The sequence below is a fragment of the Anomaloglossus baeobatrachus genome, chromosome 2 (genome assembly GCF_048569485.1).
Source record: "Anomaloglossus baeobatrachus isolate aAnoBae1 chromosome 2, aAnoBae1.hap1, whole genome shotgun sequence".
Classification (NCBI taxonomy): Eukaryota; Metazoa; Chordata; class Amphibia; order Anura; family Aromobatidae; genus Anomaloglossus; species Anomaloglossus baeobatrachus.
The window spans coordinates 173,661,972-173,680,987 of NC_134354.1; the positions used below are offsets into that span (position 1 = coordinate 173,661,972).

The following is a 19,016-nucleotide window of genomic DNA, read 5'->3' on the forward strand; positions in this document are numbered from 1 at the left end:
TGCAGGAAAAGGCAGCCCCCACCAACCGTCCGGGAGAAACCACAGCAGCCGGCTGCGGGACCCGTCCATCCAGCTGTTTGTTTTACCAGAGACTTTGCATCCATTTGTGGCTGAGTGAGTACTACCGTGCCGTACGGCACCGCGCTGTGCATTCCCCGCGGCCCTGCACCAGTCCAGCCCTGGCTTCCTGTCACCGCCCCGGGACCACCAACCCCCTACCCACGGAGGGAAGAGAAACATCCCAGCTGCTCCCTGCCATCGCTCCCAGGATCCTAGTCAACAGCAGTGGTGGTGCCCCAACCTCACCACAAACCGTGGGTGGTGTCACGGACCAAATCCCCCAAACCGCACTACCCCCTTTCACTCACAGGCAAGGAGCGCCACTCGAGTCCCCGGATCTGGCCCACCGCTCGAGCCACTGAGCAGCAGCAGCGCCGGACCCGAGCGTGGTGAGCGCAGCGCCCTCCCCGCCCGTGACATAAGTACACAGTGCCATATGATATGATTGCAGTACATTAAGAGAATAAAAACTTTGATGGGAGTGATTCCTTAAAGGGAATCTGTCAGCAGGTTTTTGCTATGTAAGCTGAAGCCAGCATGTTGTAAGGGTTAACACAGAAGGTTCAGGCATGCCTGTCTTGTCACAGTTTGATCTTCTCTTTATTTGCTATGTTTGTTTTAGCAGCAGGACTCTTATCACTGCACAGACATAAACAATCTGCACAGCAGTCTGGCACACCCTCTACTGACACCTCAATCAATTTACAATCTCCATGGAGAGCCCGGTGTGGATGGGGGCAGCTCTCAGCTCTGCTAAATGACTAAACCTAAATGCAGATTTTCAGAACTGTAGCCAGTAATCAATGTGATACATCATTGAATTCAGGATCTCTTTGCCTACATCATGCTACTCTCAGATGAGGTAGCAAAAATCTACTGACAGATTCCCTTTAAAGAACATGATTTTGAGGGTTTTTTCTGAATTACCATTGTCTTGTAATTACATCTATGAAGCATCTCCAAAGCGCCGTCCATTGTTTTTCCATTCTCTAACAGAGGAAGGGGGTACAAAAAGTTCATGCTGCATATGAATATTGAATACTTGGGAGCATGCTCTGTAAAGTGAGTGTTATGCTTTATTCATGAAACTCTTTTTGACCATTTCCATATGTTCTTTTATTCCAGGTGTGTGTTCTGGATCTGAGGAAGTAAAGCAGAAAATCCAATATTCGAGTTTTAAATGGACCAGCGTTGAATGTGCACTGTCTAAAATCAGATTCCGGTTTAGTGCAAACCTGACAAAGTCAGAATGTGCGTCATAACCGAATCTCCCTAAAAGCCGAACATTTAAGGATGTCCGCAGTTTTCATGGACCTAATTTACCAGACATTCTTCAGGAGTTGGTGGTTTTCCAGCCAGGCTTACTGTATTTCAGCCTCAGAATTAGCGGGCCAACTTTTGGATTGACAGAAATGTTTGGTTTGTTTGCTATGGCAAAACCGGTGCCAAATGGGGTAAACACAGTGAAAGTGAAAAGTCTGTGATGAACCAAAAGGGACAACCAATTTATATTAATTTGTTTTACTTCAAACTTTAATTTGAACAATAAAGATTTCCCAAAGGACCTACAAAGACCAGTTTTTAATAAACGATCCACATGACTTTGTATGACACTTTCTATTTTCTAGACTACTTTTTGTTCCTTTCGTTACCTGTTCAGTGGTTTTCTACCAAATCAGAGTAGTGGATTAGGGGAAGATCCAAGGGGTATTTAAGGAACTAATGTTGCTATCAATTCAGCTTTTATTTTTGTCCAGAATTAATGTGATCTGCTGGCTAGTACCACACTTGAAGAAATGCTTAGCCTTGCTCCTTGCAGATATCAACATTCTGGTCACCACCTTATTAGAAGTTCTTAATAGGTTCAGTAATGGAGTGTCCAGCATTGCTTTTTCATAGCCAAGTTCTCTCCTGCACTGAGGAGTTTTCCCCTCTACAGCTTAGCTTTTAAGGGCACTTTTCATGACACGGTGTCACATGCTTTTTATAAGAATGCAATGCCGGGAAAGCTTTTTACAAAAAGAAAAATGAACTTTTAAAGAGAGAACCCACTGTATTTTTTTGAAAAGAAAACAAATATTTTTTATGTTAAAAATCTAAATTCTAAAAATGAGAAAAATGCAAATGTTGGGATTGTCTAAGTCATGCAAAAAAAGTGAAAAAAAAGCAAGTTATATTAAAAACTTGGTACCCTTTTTGATTTGAGCTTGGTCTTTAATTTAACTTCTGTGCATCTGTGGTCAAATAATTTCTGTGCTCAGTATAATATGGTTTTTATTTCAATTTCCATGTAAAGTCTTCCTGCGCATTAGTCAAGGAGGAAATTGTAACCCATAAATTTGAAGGTGCCAAAGAGGAACCAGTTTGCTTGCCCTTGGATGGTTACATGCACAGTATAGGATGGGGCTAACAGTATGTGGTGGGGGGATGTAAAAGAAAACTGATGAGAGGGAGGGAATGGGTGTGGACATAGTATGGGGAGTGAGGGGGAATGTATGAGGGAGCAGGGAGGTGAATGGGTGTGGACACAGTATGATGAGCGAGGGGCTGGGGGAATGTATAAGGAAACAATACGGTGAGCGAAGGGGGAATGGGTATGACACCGAAGGAGTACTGGGTTCTAGTGATGTTTCTTTACTGCTAAAGTTTCTTTTGTGATTTTTGTGCTTTTATTGATTCTGATCCTGTACACATGCAAGAATCCATAACTTGTAATATTAGGTGATACATGGTTATGTTAACTCCACTACATTTTGTATTAAGAGCATTAAAAGGATTGACCAAGTTTTGATAAATCTACAATCACTGACTGCAGACTTTTGAATGCTCAGTGCTGGCACTGCATTGTCAGGATTTTTTGGTGACGGTGGGAGATGGTGAAACCACAAGCATGTGAATTGCATAATGCTGTCACGTTCTGACTAGACATGCATGGCCTCTCAGTACAAGTAAATTGAGAAAGACTGGACATATTGCAGAAAGTATTCAAATTGCATATTTCCCCTCATATGACAACCCACTCTTGCCGTAGGCACAGGGAAATACGCTGGAAGTGCGCAATGCACGCGCTGATTGAATCCAGAAGTCTGCAGTCACCTAGAGGGATGGCAGACTTTGATCTCAAACCTGGATAATACCTTTAATCAAAGTAAGCACTCCTGAATCCTAACAGCATGTAATGTACTCATTGTCAGGATTCAGCTCTGCTTGTTAGTTCCAGCAGTTATACTTGCAGTCCTATCACAACTAGCTTTTGTTCCAGCTTCACAGTGAAGCAGGGTCTGTTATTCACTGAACAAGAGAGTTAGGAACAGCAGCTTCTCGGCACATGACTGTACAAATCGCATATAATCAATCATATGACAGGTATACATATCGCTTGAGCAGGGTAGGGAGTGCAAAAGTGATTTCTTGCTCAATGTGCCAGAAAACCTAGATCCACCTTTGCAGCAGTGATGAGTATAGCATCTCACTTGTTCCTGCCTGTCAGTAACTTTATATTGATCACGATCACGCTGGTCTTTGGAGTGAGAAGACTCTGATCAGAGCAGAGTACAGACCAGTGTGACATGGTAGATAGTGAAGCTGCAGAAGCAGAATAAAGCAGCCCATTTTTTTTTTCTTTGCCTGCACATGCCCATTAGAAGCATCTATAGTGCAGAGGTTTCAGTGAGAATTCATGCCATCCACAAGATGGCAGCATGCTTCCATTGTAAAAGAAAAAAAAAAAAAAACATTTTTAGGTAGGTAGACAGACTTTGAAAGTCTATCTAAAATAAGTAAACATATTTTGGGGGTTTTTTTTTATTGGTGATAGATCCTTTTTAACTGTACACTAAACATCATGTGTGATCTACATATATTTTAAGATGATGATATAATTCTTCTTGCCTTTTTGCAGTGGCAAATATTGGAATATCTTAAGCAGGGGGCCCAGGCTATGGCAGAGCTTATGGACAGGGACGGTCTTCTAGAGACGACCTTAAAATATCACTTGATTGCAAAAATCCTAATTTTTATTGCAGAAAATTGCATTTCCTATAAGAACTTGATTCAAGCATTATTTTTGGCTAATAAAACAGCATAAGGACTTGCAAAAGGTAAAATGAATGCTACTTAGCCATGAGTAATGTCCAGTAAAATGTAAGTTACAGAGAAAATTTGTAGATGAAAATGCTAACCTAAAGGCTGGGTTCATACAACCATATTCCTTCATCCAACAAAAACAACTTGAATACACTGATCAGACTCTTCCTATCAGAGTTTGAGAGTAGGATCTGTGTCTCTGGTGTGGAGAAGAATGTTAGTCCATGAAAATCAGACTGCATTCGGATGTACAGTGGGGTTTTTTTCTTTTTCAGACCCATAGACCTTAATTGATGGGTGAATGCTAACGGAGGCAAATTGTGTATGCTGCATTGAATAACGTTGGTCCGAGTGCAATCTTATTCTTCACCCCTTCCCCCTCAAATAAAAATTTCTCTCAGATTGAAGCCCCAAGCGTGTTGAAAAAATAAGCTAACTTAAACTGTACAAAAAAAATCTTTGGCATGGCAGATGCAACCATTGACACAAGAACCATGTGTACAGTATATGGCCATAATAAAACTTGAAGCATGTGTGTAGCCCCACAAGTGTTGTGTCGGTGCATTACCTTCAGGGACTCCACGTGGATGGAACAGTCTGGTCACAGGTAGGAAACCTTCTTTGTGGATTGTCGTGACGCCACTCTCAGAATTGCGGTCAATGGGGACCGCCACTGCAGATTAAGGGATGCCTGGGGCTGATGGTGGGTGCAGTCAGTTGTAATAGCCTCCCGAGAGTGAGGCAAGCCCCAGGGCCCTGCGTAAGTGTGTGGAACCACAAGGCGCAGAATAACTCAACACAAGCAGAATGTCTTTCAGGGGTTTTACTCACTTTAGGTGGCAGGGTGAGTAACCCGGGCGTAGCTGGGATGAACCAGGCTGGAACCAGGCGTCCTTCAGGCTGACTTGTGAGGGTGGCTACTGACTCACCTTCCTTAGCCCTTCTGTTGTTTGTGGTAACCCCGACTTGCAGTCCCTATGGGGGTCATCCAGGGAAGTTACTGCTCCCCTCGTTTCGGCCCGTTTGCTTGTAGCCTGGACCAGGTCACTCCGGCTGCTTGCCTCCTGTGAACTATGGGCCCTCACTTTGCTACGTGGCTGCGGACTCTGTGGTGTTGTCTTGGGGGTTTGAAGTGCCCCCTCAGGCAGGTTTGGCAGAAGAAAGCTGGATCTATCTCTGCACTGGGACCTGTTACCCCTGCGGGCCTGGTACCTCCCTGGCAGTCCTCTTACTCTCCACTCCGTTGCTCTCTCTTTAGCTTTGTGTGGATTTCGGACGGCACCACTAGGTGACCGTTCTCCCCCGTCAGTAGTCACTGCGCGTACGTTGTCAGAATTGTGTAGAGCTGCAGGGTCTGCTTCTGCCCTCCCCGCACTCCACCACTCAACTGCCTCAGACTGTTCCCTCCTCTCCTGTTCTTGCCTACGTCACCTAGCAACCAGGCTCTCTACCACACCCCTTGAGTGGAGATGGAGGCTTCGCCCCCTCCTGGGATCCCCAGGGGTCCTCCCAAAGGTACATGTGTGAGACCTGATCACTATGCGCCTGTGTAGTCACACCTCGGTCAGCCTTCTGGATTACCTGTTTTGTACTGTCCCCAGCATGGGTGCAGTACTCAGTGGTGCCTGACCAGGTCAGGGGCGCCACATTCCCCCTTAGTTATCACCAGCACGTCCTCGGGCTGCAAGACAACATTTTAAAATGCATAAAACAGTAAAACATTTTAAAACCACCAGGTACCATACATCACCACCCTCCACCCACAAGTCCGTTAACCCACCCAAAACCCTCTCAGGAGGCAGGTCACCGGTTTCTTTTGGTAACCAGGTCTGGGCCATCCGTTTCCCCAGACCTTTCCTCCAATCTGCCTCTCCCGTTGGCCGCGCCTTCAGCCACTTCTGGCAGGATGTAGAGGCGGCTTTCGTGGTCTGGTGGTTTCAGGGTATACCTGGCCTGGTGGAGCCGCGCCTTCAGCCTCTTCTGGCAGGATGTAGAGGCGGCCTCCACAGTTGGTGCTGACCAGGTACCCTCTTTGTGGTGGAGAGCCAGGCCCCATAAACAGGCGTGCTCCCTGGTTGCAGGCGAGCCAGGCCCCATAAACAGGCATGCTCCCTGGTGGTGGTACCTCTGGGGTAACTATTTACACTGCGAGAGTTTGTGGCTATAGCCAGTTCATAGCCTTAAGGTTCAATTTTCAAAGTGCAAAAAGAGGTTTCTCACATTAGTTCATGTGGGCACATTTCTTGAACATGTAAACGTTGCAAAACTTGTCAAAACTGGTAACTTCTGTACTTTACTTTACATGAACTTTGCTCCTTCTTCCTTCTCACCAGGGCTTGGGCCTGTAGGGCTGCGGCACCTGTTGCTTTCTCCATCTCTGTCATCATCTGTAGTGATCTCATCAATGGGTTCTTTGTCTTTTCTTTCCTCTTCTTCTGTGTCTGTTTCTTTTTCTCCTTCTTTATCTTGTAGTATTGAGACAGCAGGTTTACTGTAGGGATTTCTGGGACATGGTGTAACATCTAGTGCGTACCATCCGCGTTCTCCTTGGTGCTTTGTAAATTCCACTGAGTCTCCTATCTGTAGGTTTCTTCCTGGGTGTCCTCTGGGCAAATGGGCTCTAACATCCCTTCTGTTCACAAAGATGCCCTCCTTTACACCAGGTGCTACTATGAAGCCATACCCTGATTTCAAACTGAAGTCTTCTACTACTCCTCGACAAAGTGGGCCTCTGACCTGGGATTTGGCCCTTCTCAAGAACCGCTTTTCCTCTAAGTCTCTGGCCGTGACCTCATCCTTCTTCTCGGGAGACTGCTGTGTAGGTGGATCCCTTGTCCTGCTGCGGCGACGTGTCCTGCGGGCTGGGTCCTGCTTGGCTGCTATCTCACCGCTTGCAGGCTCCCAGGTGATGTATCTGGACAGATCTTCCTCAGCGGAGGATGTCGGGCGCTCTTCATCCCAGCGGGAGTACGGCAGCATCTCTGGCTCTTGGACGGGTGCTGCATCCACTGCGGATGGCTCTGGGGTCAGCTTCTCAGCTTCCTGGCCTCCCCTCCCCCTTAGTTCTTCTGAGCACTCCTCTTGTGGCAGCGCTAGGGATGGATGTTCATCAGCAGGCCAGGGCGGTGGACTCTTTGGCGTGGATGTTGCAGGAGTCTTCCTGTGGGTATGCGGGGGGAGCAGATACCGGTCCACCATCTCCTTTGGGAAGTGGGCCTCTAGATCAGCCTTCAGCTTCCAGTATTCGGGGTCCTCCCCCAGCATGGACTTCCCAGCAGGGGCTTCCTTGGACTGGGGAGCGATGTCTGCTCTGGCCTTGCAGGCCGGGGTAGATAGCTGTATAGTCTTGTCTTGGCTGGCCGCGCCCTGCATGGCGGCGGCCTGGTCTTGGCGAGCCGAGCCTGGCGGCGGCCTGGATCAGCGTCGCAGTTGCAGCCGGTTCTTGGCGGGCCGGGCTGGGCGTCGCTGCAGCGGCCTGGATCAGCGTCGCTGTTGCGGCCGGTTCTTGGCGGGCCGGGCTGGGCGTCGCTGCAGCCATCGGGGCTTGGTGGGCTGCACCTGACGTGGCTGCGGCCTGGTTCAGCGCCTCACTTGCGGCGCGGACGAGCGTCGCTGCTGCGGTGGGGTCTTGGCGGGCCGGGCCTAGCATGGCGGCGGCCTGGGTCAGCGTCACACCTGCGGCGTGGAGGAGGGTCGCGGTGGCAGCCGGATCTTTGCGGGCCGGGCAGGGCATCGCTGCGGCGGCCTGGGTTTGGTGGGCCGCACCTGACGTGGCTGCGGCCTGGCTCAGCGTCGCCGCGCCGGGCATCTCTCCAGGGACCGCGGGCATGGCAGCAGGGGTCGGGGCACTCGCGCTGGCGGGGGCAACACAGGACTCACCCATCGGTAGCATCATCGGGGCCTGAGTCGTCGCCGCTCGGTCTGGCACCCGTCGTGCGGTTCCCCTCTCGTAGGCCTGAACCGCTGCAGCCATCTCCAGAAGCTCCGTGCGTCCCTCGCTGATCTGCCGTATGACCCTGGCCTCCAGTTGGTCGCAGAACTGGGCAAGCTCCCAGGACCACCAGGCAGCGGAACCCGGCTCTGGGCTCCTATCTTCAGACGCCATCTTCACCACGTCGTCGCTTCTCTGCAGATCTTTTCTCAGCAGCAGGCTACTGGCTCCCTTTCCTTCCCGACGTCTCTGAACGCCTCCGCTCTCATCACTTGCGAGACCAGGACTCTGCAGGGGATCTCTGGGTAGCCACACCTCTTCGTGGGCGGTAACTTCTCCCAGCGCGGGCTGCTGTTGTTTTTCAGCGCGCTTTTCATGGTGGCAATATGGCGGCGCTTCCAATTTTTCAAGCGGACCGCCCAGGCACATGGTCACCTGTCTGAACAGATCTAGTCCTTATCCTGTTCGTGACGCCAGATGTGTAGCCCCACAAGTGTTGTGTCGGTGCATTACCTTCAGGGACTCCACGTGGATGGAACAGTCTGGTCACAGGTAGGAAACCTTCTTTGTGGATTGTCGTGACGCCACTCTCAGAATTGCGGTCAATGGGGACCGCCACTGCAGATTAAGGGATGCCTGGGGCTGATGGTGGGTGCAGTCAGTTGTAATAGCCTCCTGAGAGTGAGGCAAGCCCCAGGGCCCTGCGTAAGTGTGTGGAACCACAAGGCGCAGAATAACTCAACACAAGCAGAATGTCTTTCAGGGGTTTTACTCACTTTAGGTGGCAGGGTGAGTAACCCGGGCGTAGCTGGGATGAACCAGGCTGGAACCAGGCGTCCTTCAGGCTGACTTGTGAGGGTGGCTACTGACTCGCCTTCCTTAGCCCTTCTGTTGTTTGTGGTAACCCCGACTTGCAGTCCCTATGGGGGTCACCCAGGGAAGTTACTGCTCCCCTCGTTTCGGCCCGTTTGCTTGTAGCCTGGACTAGGTCACTCCGGCTGCTTGCCTCCTGTGAACTATGGGCCCTCACTTTGCTATGTGGCTGCGGACTCTGTGGTGTTGTCTTGGGGGTTTGAAGTGCCCCCTCAGGCAGGTTTGGCAGAAGAAAGCTGGATCTATCTCTGCACTGGGACCTGTTACCCCTGCGGGCCTGGTACCTCCCTGGCAGTCCTCTTACTCTCCACTCCGTTGCTCTCTCTTTAGCTTTGTGTGGATTTCGGACGGCACCACTAGGTGACCGTTCTCCCCCGTCAGTAGTCACTGCGCGTACGTTGTCAGAATTGTGTAGAGCTGCAGGGTCTGCTTCTGCCCTCCCCGCACTCCACCACTCAACTGCCTCAGACTGTTCCCTCCTCTCCTGTTCTTGCCTACGTCACCTAGCAACCAGGCTCTCTACCACACCCCTTGAGTGGAGATGGAGGCTTCGCCCCCTCCTGGGATCCCCAGGGGTCCTCCCAAAGGTACATGTGTGAGACCTGATCACTATGCGCCTGTGTAGTCACACCTCGGTCAGCCTTCTGGATTACCTGTTTTGTACTGTCCCCAGCATGGGTGCAGTACTCAGTGGTGCCTGACCAGGTCAGGGGCGCCACACATGTACACTACAGTTCAAATGTTTAAGGTCACTTAAAGTGCTTTCTTTCAAAAAGGAAATATATTTATTTATATGAAGCTAACTTTAAACAGAAATACACTCTATACATTGTTAAAATGGTAAATGACTATTCTAGCTGCAAATGTCTGGTTTTGAATGTAATATCTACATACAGTAGGTGTATAGAGGCCTATTTCCAGCAACCACCACTCCAGTGTTCTAATGGTACATTGTATTTGCTAATTGTGTTAGGCCCTGTGTGTGCACGTTGTGCTTTTGCTGCGGTTTTGTATGAATTGCTGCAGAAAATGTTTAACCTTTCTGCAATCATTCCCCAGCAAAACCTATGGCAAAAAACTACTGTGCACACACTTTTTTTTTTTTTTCTCCCTACAGGTTTTGCTACAGACTTTCTGCAGCAAAAAGAATTTGCATGTCACTACTTTTCCATAGGTACTTGTGGTTTTTGCCATAGATAACAGTAAAAAAAACCGCAGAAAACAACCTGTGGAAAATTCCCGGTAAAACCGCAAGCGGTTTTCAGGTGCAGTTTGCTGTAGGTTTTTTTTACACACCACAGGAGCTGTAGTCTTTCAGAGGTTGTGCAATTTTCTAGTGCACACAGGGACTTAGGGTATCGTTACCCTTTAGCGACGCTCCAGCGCTCCCACCAGCGATATGAACTGGTCAGGATCGCTGGTGCATTGCTACATGGTCGCTAGTGAGTTGTCAATCAGGCAAATCTCACCAGTGACCAGTCCCCAGCCAGCAGCGACGCGTGGTAGCGACGCTGCACTTGGTAACTAAGGTAAATATCAGGTAACCAAGTGCTTGGTTACCCGATATTTATCTGTTACTAGTGCACACTGCTTAGCGCTGGCTCCCTGCACTCCTAGCCAGAGTATACATCGGGTTAATAAACAAACCGCTGTGCTTGTGTGACGCCCTGGACTACTAGTCAGGTCATCCCAGGTAGTCCCATGCACACACCCCCTCCCTAGAAAGATGACAGCAGCCAAACTTAAAAACCTTGTCACCACCCTCTAGGTTTGATGTCCACACCAGGGGGGCGTAGCCAGGTGGTTGGCTCTGCCCATCAAGGAGTTCATAGGCCTGGAGGTGGGAAAAGACACAGAAGTGCTAGAGCAGAGTAGAGAGTATTCTTGACAGTGAAGGAGAGAGGTTGAGTTCAAGGGCAGATCTGTGACCAGGCCTGCCAATAGTCTACTCAGGTGTCTGGGTTGGAGCCCAGTCACCTCTGGCAAGGAGGCAGACAGTGGTGGCCGCCTGCAGGAGCTGGGATTACAGCCGGTGGAATCGTAGGGACCGGGGTCGGGCGGTGGCCCGCCGGTACCGAACCGGGGAACCGATTGGAAACCGGAGCACCAGGAGGGGTACTCAGACCCAGTACAAAGCCCCGAACCGACAGGGCAGAGTCAAATCAACTGATTGAGGACTGGACTTAAGGACCTATCCCACACAAGACCCGTTAGAAGACAACAGCCCAACCATAAAGGGTAGAGCCACCGCCAAGGCATAGAGACCCAAAGGGCCAGCGTCTGCGGGCAAACAGGGCTCTTCCAACAACCAGCAAGCCGGGGAGCAGACTACCGTTGCTTAGGCATAGGAGTCAAACATTTATACAAAGAGGTGCAGGAGAAAGGCGAAACCACCAACCTGACAAGGGAGAAGCTGCAGCCGGCTACGGGCCCCGTTCATCATCCCGTTTGGTTTACCAGAGACTCCCGTGTATTGTGTCATAGTGAGTACACCAGTGCCTTCGGGCTGCACACCACGCCGCACCGCACCAGCATACGCCCGCACCCGCCTCAGCGCCTCCCTCGGGCCCCCGGGACCATCACTCCCCTACCCACGGAGGGGTCAAAACCAAGCTGCGCAACACCGTCCCCGGGAGGCCTAGTTAACGGCAGTGGTGGTGTCCATCTATTTACCACAACCCGTGGGTGGCATCACGAACTTGCATCCCTTCCAAGCCACTGCGGTCCCGGCCGTGGAACTCCCCACCGAAGTCCCTGCGTGTAGCGCCAACCCCCTTGCGGAGCGACGTGACCCCCGGGTCCGTGAGGAGCTCGAGCCACCCACTGTACGAGCACGGATCCAAGCAGCTCGGCGGTCGCAGCCGAGCCCACGGGGCGGTACACTTATTTACCCAATCTGTACTCCAGCTATGTGTGCAGGGTGCAGGGAGCAGGGAGCCGGCACTGGCAGCCTGAGAGCGGCAGACTCTAGTAACCAAGGTAAATATCGGGTAACCAAGAAAGGGCTTCCCTTGGTTACCCGATATTTACCTTGGTTACAGCTTACCGCAGGCTTCCAGACGCCGGCTCCCTGCACATTCAGATCGTTGCTCTCTCGCTGTCACACACAGCAATGTGTGCTTCACAGCAGGAGAGCAACGTCCAAAAAATGAACCAGCACTGTGTGTAACGAGCAGCAATCTCACAGCAGGGGCCAGATCGCTGCTCAGTGTCACACATAGCAAGATCGCTAATGAGGTCACTGCTGCGTCACAAAAACCGTGACTCAGCAGCGATCTCGCTATGTGAGAAGTACCCCTAAGAAGGCTAATGGATGTTTTGAAAACCATTGTGCATGTATGTTAGCACAGCTGAAAACAGTTTAGCAGATAAACTATAAAACTGACGTTCCTTTGGGGTAGTTGAGAATCTGGAGCATTACATTTATTGGTTCCATTAAACTCTTAAAATGGCCAGAAACCGAGAACTTTCATGTGAAACTCTACAGTCTATTCTTGTTCTTAGAAATGAAGGCTATTCCATGCAAGAAATTGCCAAGAAACTGAAGATTTTCTACAACGGAGTGTACTATTCCCTTCAGAGGAGAGCACGAAGAGGCTCTAACCAGAGTAGAAAGAGAAGTGGTAGGCCCCGCTGCACAACTGAGCAACAAGACAAGTAGATTAGAGTCTCTAGTTTGAGAAATCGACACCTCACAGGTCCTCAACTGGCAGCTTCATTAAATAGTACCCGCAAAACGCCAGTGTCAACGTCTACAGTGAAGAGTAGAGTTGAGCGCGCTTCGTGGTTCGTGGTTCTCCAGTTCGCGGTTCGAGTGATTTTAGGGGCTGTTCTAGATCGAACTAGAACTCGAGCTTTTTGCTAAAAGCTTGATAGTTCTAGTTACGTTCGAGAACGGTTCTAGCAGCAAAAAGCCAAGCTAATTACTAGCTGGCTTTTTGCTGTAATAGTGTAAGTCACTCTGTGACTCACGCTATTATGAAATTTCAGCATATAGTGTGCGGGGACTGCGCATTCAGATCACTGCTGCTGGGATAATGGCGATCGCCATTTTTTTTTTTTTCCTTGTCTTCCTTCCCTAAGCACGCGTGTAGTGGGGCGGGCCAGCATGTCAGCCAATCCCAGACACACACACAGCTAACTGGACTTTTAGCCAGAGAAGCAACGGCATGTGTGATAGGATGTCCATGTCACATGTCCCTGCATTATAAATATGGGCATCTGCCCGTCTGGACGCCATTATCTACCTTCTGCATCTGGGAGTCAGTCACCACAGGTGCAGCTCCTGTCTCCGATACTGCTGTGTACGCTCTACACACAGTGCTATACAGAATAGGGATAGAAATTTCTTTCAGCCCTTGTAAGGGCTAATAAAAGCAGGCTCAGAGCGATAGGTGACAGTCAGGTCCGTGAAAAGAAGTTTTAACAGCTACAGATAAGAGCGTCTGTGTAGCTAAGGTCAGGGAGTTCCTTGCTGCATTTCACCATTAGGAGGAAAATAAAAAGTGAAAAATAGAAAGTGAGGCTTCCTTTCCTCTACACTGACCCACAACTCGGCCACTGTACCCTCCTGCTCTTTGCACACTCAAGCTCATTGTTACTAAGCCATTATACTAGCAAAACACTGATGAAACTTAATGGCATCCTAAAAGTGTCTGTTGGACTTCCATTAGTGTCCCACTAGTGCAAATCTATTTGCTCACCTCTGCATTGCACACTCAAACTCATTTTTACTAAGCTATTATACTACCAAACACTGAGGAAACTTAGTGGCATCCTAAAAGTGGCTGTTGGACATCATTATTGTCCCACTAGTGCAAAGATATTTGCAGCACCTCTGCATTGCACACTCAAGCTCATTGTTACTAAGCCATTCTAATAGCAAACTGTGCTGCCAGTTTAAGGGCCGTAGTTGCATTGTCATGGATAGTTATTGTTGTTTATTCTGCTCTCAATAAAGCTAGACCACCGCTGCAATCTACACCACCTCTCAATTTTTACTACCACACTTTAAGTGCACAATCTTGTCGCAGTCAAAATGAGTGGCAAAATGACAGATGCTGGTGGAAAGGGGAACAGGCGTGTTGGAAAAGGAAAAAAAGGGTTTGTCCGTGGGGAAGGTGGCAAAGCTCCATTAACATCTGTGAAGATAGACCATCTTCCAGCAAAAGTAAGATGTCTACTACTTACCGTGGACAATCCGATGTGCTCCCTTTTTTACGGACACGAACAACTGGAACAAAGGTAGATGATGGCCAAAAAAAGAAAATGCTTGAATGGATCTCAAGTGGTCCAACAAGTGCCCTCTCCGCTAGCTCAACTACTGCATCCAAAAAAGACCAGTCCTCTGAGTTGTCATCCCAATCACACTTTCTTTCTCCCAGCTCTCAAGTCTCCATCCGCCCTGCACAGTATGGTGGAACAGAGATGGCTGAGTCTGCAGAGCTGTTCAGTCACACTATAGCCTGGGAATCAGAGGTCTGCTCCCAAGCTACAGTAAGTACAGACCAGGAAATGGTCTGCAGTGATGCCCAGAACCTTTGTGACTCAGATTCAGGCCGTCGTGACCATGTTCATGAGCATAATGTTGACCCTTATTCACAAACTGAAACACCTGTTGTAATAGACAATGAGGAACATACTGATGATGATGAGACGCAGATACCAGATTGGGATGACAACTTAAATATTCGTTCAGGGCAGGAAGAGGCTCGGTCTGTGGGGGAGGGGAGTGCAAACACAACGCTTGATGAGGAACTTTTAGATCCCACCTACTGTCAACCCACAGTCAGGCACTCGAGGAGGTCAACAGAGGCGGTGGAGGAGGATGCTACTGACAACGAAGTTACCTTGCACCTTCCTGGACAGAGGAGGAGTACTGGTAGCACGTCTACAACTGCATCCTCAGCCACCACTGTGCCTCTGAGCACTACTCAGGGTGGCTCAGCAGGTCGCATGCCCTCTAAGCCTTGCGTAGCCTGGTCCTTATTTGACATATCAAAAGATCGCCCAAATCATGTGATCTGTAAAATTTGTCGTGATTCTGTTAGTAGAGGGTAAAACCTCAGCAGTTTGACAACTTCTTCCATGAATCGTCACATGAATAAATATCATATGTCCCAGTAGGAAGCTCACCGTGCTGCAATGCGGCATAGCGGAGTGAACCATCCACCGCCTGCCCCTTCCAGTGCATCCGCGCGCTCTTCCTCTTCTAGGACTGTGGGGACAGCTGTCACACCTGGTTTTCCACGCACAACTTCCACCAGTGTAACTGCAACAGGCAGTTTGCTTGGTAGGTCGTCAGTTTGTTTGAAAGGGAAAACAAGTGCATGTGTACAGCTCTCTCAGACATCGATAGCATCAACGTTGGATGAAGGCAACATCATGTCTACGCCTGCACTTTCCTCACAAACCTGCATTTTTTCAGGGACACCCTACTCACCACCGTCTACACACAGCAGCCAGATCTCTGTCCCTCAGATGTGGACCAATAAAAGGCCATTTCCTGCGACCCATGACAAAGCTAAGAGGTTGACTTTATCCCTCTGTAAGCTCTTGGCTACCGAAATGCTGCCTTTCCGCCTGGTGGACACACAGGATTTTAGAGACCTTATTTCTGTTGCTGTGCCCCAGTACCAGATGCCCAGTCGCCACTACTTCTCTAAGAAAGGTGTGCCTGCGCTACACCAGCATATCGCACAAAACATCACCGCTTCCTTGAGAAACTCTGTGTGTGTGAACGGGTGCATTTCACCACCGATACTTGGACCAGTAAGCATGGACAGTGACGTTACATGTCGCTGACTGGGCACTGGGTAACTATGGTGATAGATGGTGAAGGGTCTGCTGCACAAGTCTTGCCGTTTCCACGACTTGTGTGTCAATCCTCTGTCTGTCCAAGTTCCTCCACTGCTTCTGCCTCCTCCACCTCGTCTGGGTCCTCCACCTCCGCCCCAAGCCTGCCTGGTCAGGCCACCAGCGTTCTAACTGCGCAGAAGGAATCACGCACCCCTCATTACTATGCTGGCAGCAGAGTGCAACGGCATCAGGCGGTCTTTAGCTTGAAATGTCTTGGAAATAAGAGTCACACAGCGGCTGAGTTGTGGGCAGCTCTGGAGACTGAGTTTGGTAAATGGTTGTCTCCACTCAACCTACAGCCTGGTAAGGCCGTGTGCGACAATGCTGCAAACCTGGGTGCGGCCCTTCGCCTGGGCAAGGTGACACACGTGTCTTGTATGGCTCATGTGTTGAACCTTGTTGTCCAGCAATTTTTAACACACTATCCCGGCCTAGATGGCCTTCTGAACAGGGCACGAAAACTGTCTGCTCACTTCCGCCGTTCAACCACCGCAGCTGAGCGACTTGCATCGCTCCAGAAGTCTTTCAGCCTGCCGGTTCATCGCCTGAAATGCGATATGCCGACACGCTGGAATTCGACTCTCCACATGTTACAGCGACTGTGGCAGCACCGTCGAGCCCTGGTGCAATACCTCATGACGTATAGCCTGGGCCAACAAGATTCAGAGGTGGGGCAGATCACCCTGATGGAGTGGTCTCAGATCAAGGACCTATGCACCCTTCTGCACAGTTTCGACATGGCGACGAATATGTTAAGCGCTGACAATGCCATTATCAGCATGATAATTCCAGTCATTTACATGCTGGAGCACACGCTAAACACTATTCGGAGTCAGGGGGTGGGACAACAGGAAGGGGAGGAACTACAGGAGGATTCATATGCGCAAGCAACAACAACATCACCAAGGTCCAGATGTTCATCATTACCAAGGCATGGGACCATGGGGGACAGGGATCAACAAGGGCGCATGGTAGCAGGCGAAATGTTGAGGAAAGTGCAGGAGAACATGAAGAAATGGAGGACGAACTGTCCATGGACATGGAAGACTCAGCGGATGAGGGAGACCTTGGTCAAATTTCAGTTGAAAGAGGTTGGGGGGAGATGTTAGAGGAAGAAAGAACGGTTAGCACCTCTATGCCACAAACACAGCGTGGACTTGGTCCGCAAGGCTGCACAAGACACATGAGCGCCTTCTTGCTGCACTACCTCCAACATGACCCTTGTATTGTCAAAATTAGAAGTGATGATGAGTACTGGCTTGCCACACTATTAGATCCCCGGTACAAATCCAAATTTTGTGACATAATTCCAGCCATAGAAAGGGATGCACGTATGCAGGAGTATCAGCAAAAGCTGTTACTCGATCTTAACTCGGCTTTTCCACCAAACAACCGTGGTGCAGGGAGTGAATCTCCCAGTTGTAACTTGACAAACATGGGACGGTCTCGTCATCTTCAACAGTCTACCCGTACCAGCAGTACCGTATCTGGTGCTGGTAACAGCAATTTTATTGAATCTTTTCATAATTTTTTTAGACCATCCTTTGCAAGGCCACCAGAGACAACAAGTCTGACACATAGTCAACGGCTGGAGAGGATGATATAGGAGTATCTCCAAATGAACATCGATGCCATGACTTTGCAAATGGAGCCTTGCTCATTTTGGGCTTCAAATCTAGAAAAATGGCCAGAGCTCTCCAGTTACGCCTTGGAGATTTTGTCGTGTCCAGCTGCCAGCAATGTCTCTGAACGTGTCTTCAGTGCTGCTGGGTGTGTGCTGACAGATAAGCGCACGCGTCTGTCCAGTGACAATGTGCACAGACTAACGTTCATCAAAATGAACAAGTCATGGATCCACAAGGAATTTACTACCCCTGTGTCATCCTGGGGAGAGTAAATGCTTGTGGATTTGGAATGTGCTTGATGCAAATCAAAACATCGTGTTTGCAACTAGGGCACAAGTGCTGCCACTGATGGGGTGTCTGTGTGGCCCAATTTTTGTAAAAAAAGGGAGACTCCGCTTGGAGTAACCCTTGCTTGCTGTGGTTTTTTTTTTTTTATTTTTTTTAAACCAAATTTTTTATTTCTTTTCTTGTAATGGTAAAATAGGGTACAGAATGAAGAAAATAAGGGTCAACAAATCAAAATATCAAATAACATAGTCTCTACAATTTATCGATCAAATATTTGTCACGGTCATCAAATTTGCTCCTTCCCCTTCTTCGTCAATGTATATTTCCATTATTCAGTCTCCGCTACCCCCCTTCAGCATTCCTTGATAACTTGTTACAAACATTACTTGTAAACAATATCCCTCCCATTCCCCCCTCCCCTCTCCATGCGACACAACCCAGAATTTGGCCAACTATACTTTCAGCTCACACAGGGACCCTGACAGGTCTTCCTTCATGTACCATTCCGTAGACACAAATGTGGACATTATTTGTATTGTTTCTTCTCTAGAACATATAACGCTTATGAACTTTCTCCATTTACTGAAAAACTTTGCTGTCATCCTTTCTTTACACCTCTCCACCATCACCTTCTCCAACATGAGCGTTTTTTTCAATTGATTAACAAGTTCTTTTGTTGCTGTTTCCTTCACCAGCCACTTCTGAAGAATAGCCCTTTTACTTATCATTGCTATATCATGGAAAAGATTCGGTAACTTGTTTCCCCCTTTCTCTCCCTCCTCTCGATGCTGATAGTGAAATAACCAGACTATTGGATCTAACTCTACATTTCTATTCCAGATTTTCCTCACTACCCCTTGGACTTGTTTCCAAAATCTTTCAATCCTTTCGCACTGCCATATCCCATGATATAGATCTGTTTTTTCCATTACACAATTTGGACAACTCATCATCTTATCTGGATGTCTTGCATTCAGTATATTAAATCCATAGATAGCTCTATGTATGATCCTGAATTGGGTATCTCTTAAGTTCTCATTCACAATCTTCTTTCTCATCACCATCCAACCATTCAAAATCTTCTCCTCCACTTCTTGATCTCCCATCTGCTTTGCCCACCCTTCCAACATTCTTCCTGATATGTTAGGGACTAACACTTCTCTCATATTTCCATAAAGACTTGATATATTTGTTGCATGGATGTCCCTTAATATGATCGCATCCATCTGATTTGCCTCATATTCGTTATTTATGTTGTATAGTTTCTTCATTATCCCTTGTTTCACCTGTTCAAA

At 48.7% G+C, this 19,016-nt stretch overlaps 1 protein-coding gene across 3 annotated transcripts in view; it reads left to right on the top strand.

Moving 5' to 3' along the window:
- The window catches only part of TBL1X (transducin beta like 1 X-linked), a 478,333-nt gene extending 475,896 nt beyond the window's left edge, over positions 1 to 2,437 (top strand). For 2 of the 3 annotated variants that reach the window (XM_075335485.1, XM_075335486.1), the window contains one exon: positions 1,186 to 2,436. In XM_075335485.1, coding sequence (XP_075191600.1) covers positions 1,186 to 1,212 — 27 coding nt within the window. In that variant the 3' untranslated portion in view covers positions 1,213 to 2,436. Of the gene's footprint in view, positions 1 to 1,185 lie in introns of all 3 variants that reach the window. The other variant, XM_075335487.1, reaches the window with a different exon arrangement.
- Positions 2,438 to 19,016: the final 16,579 nt, after the last annotated feature.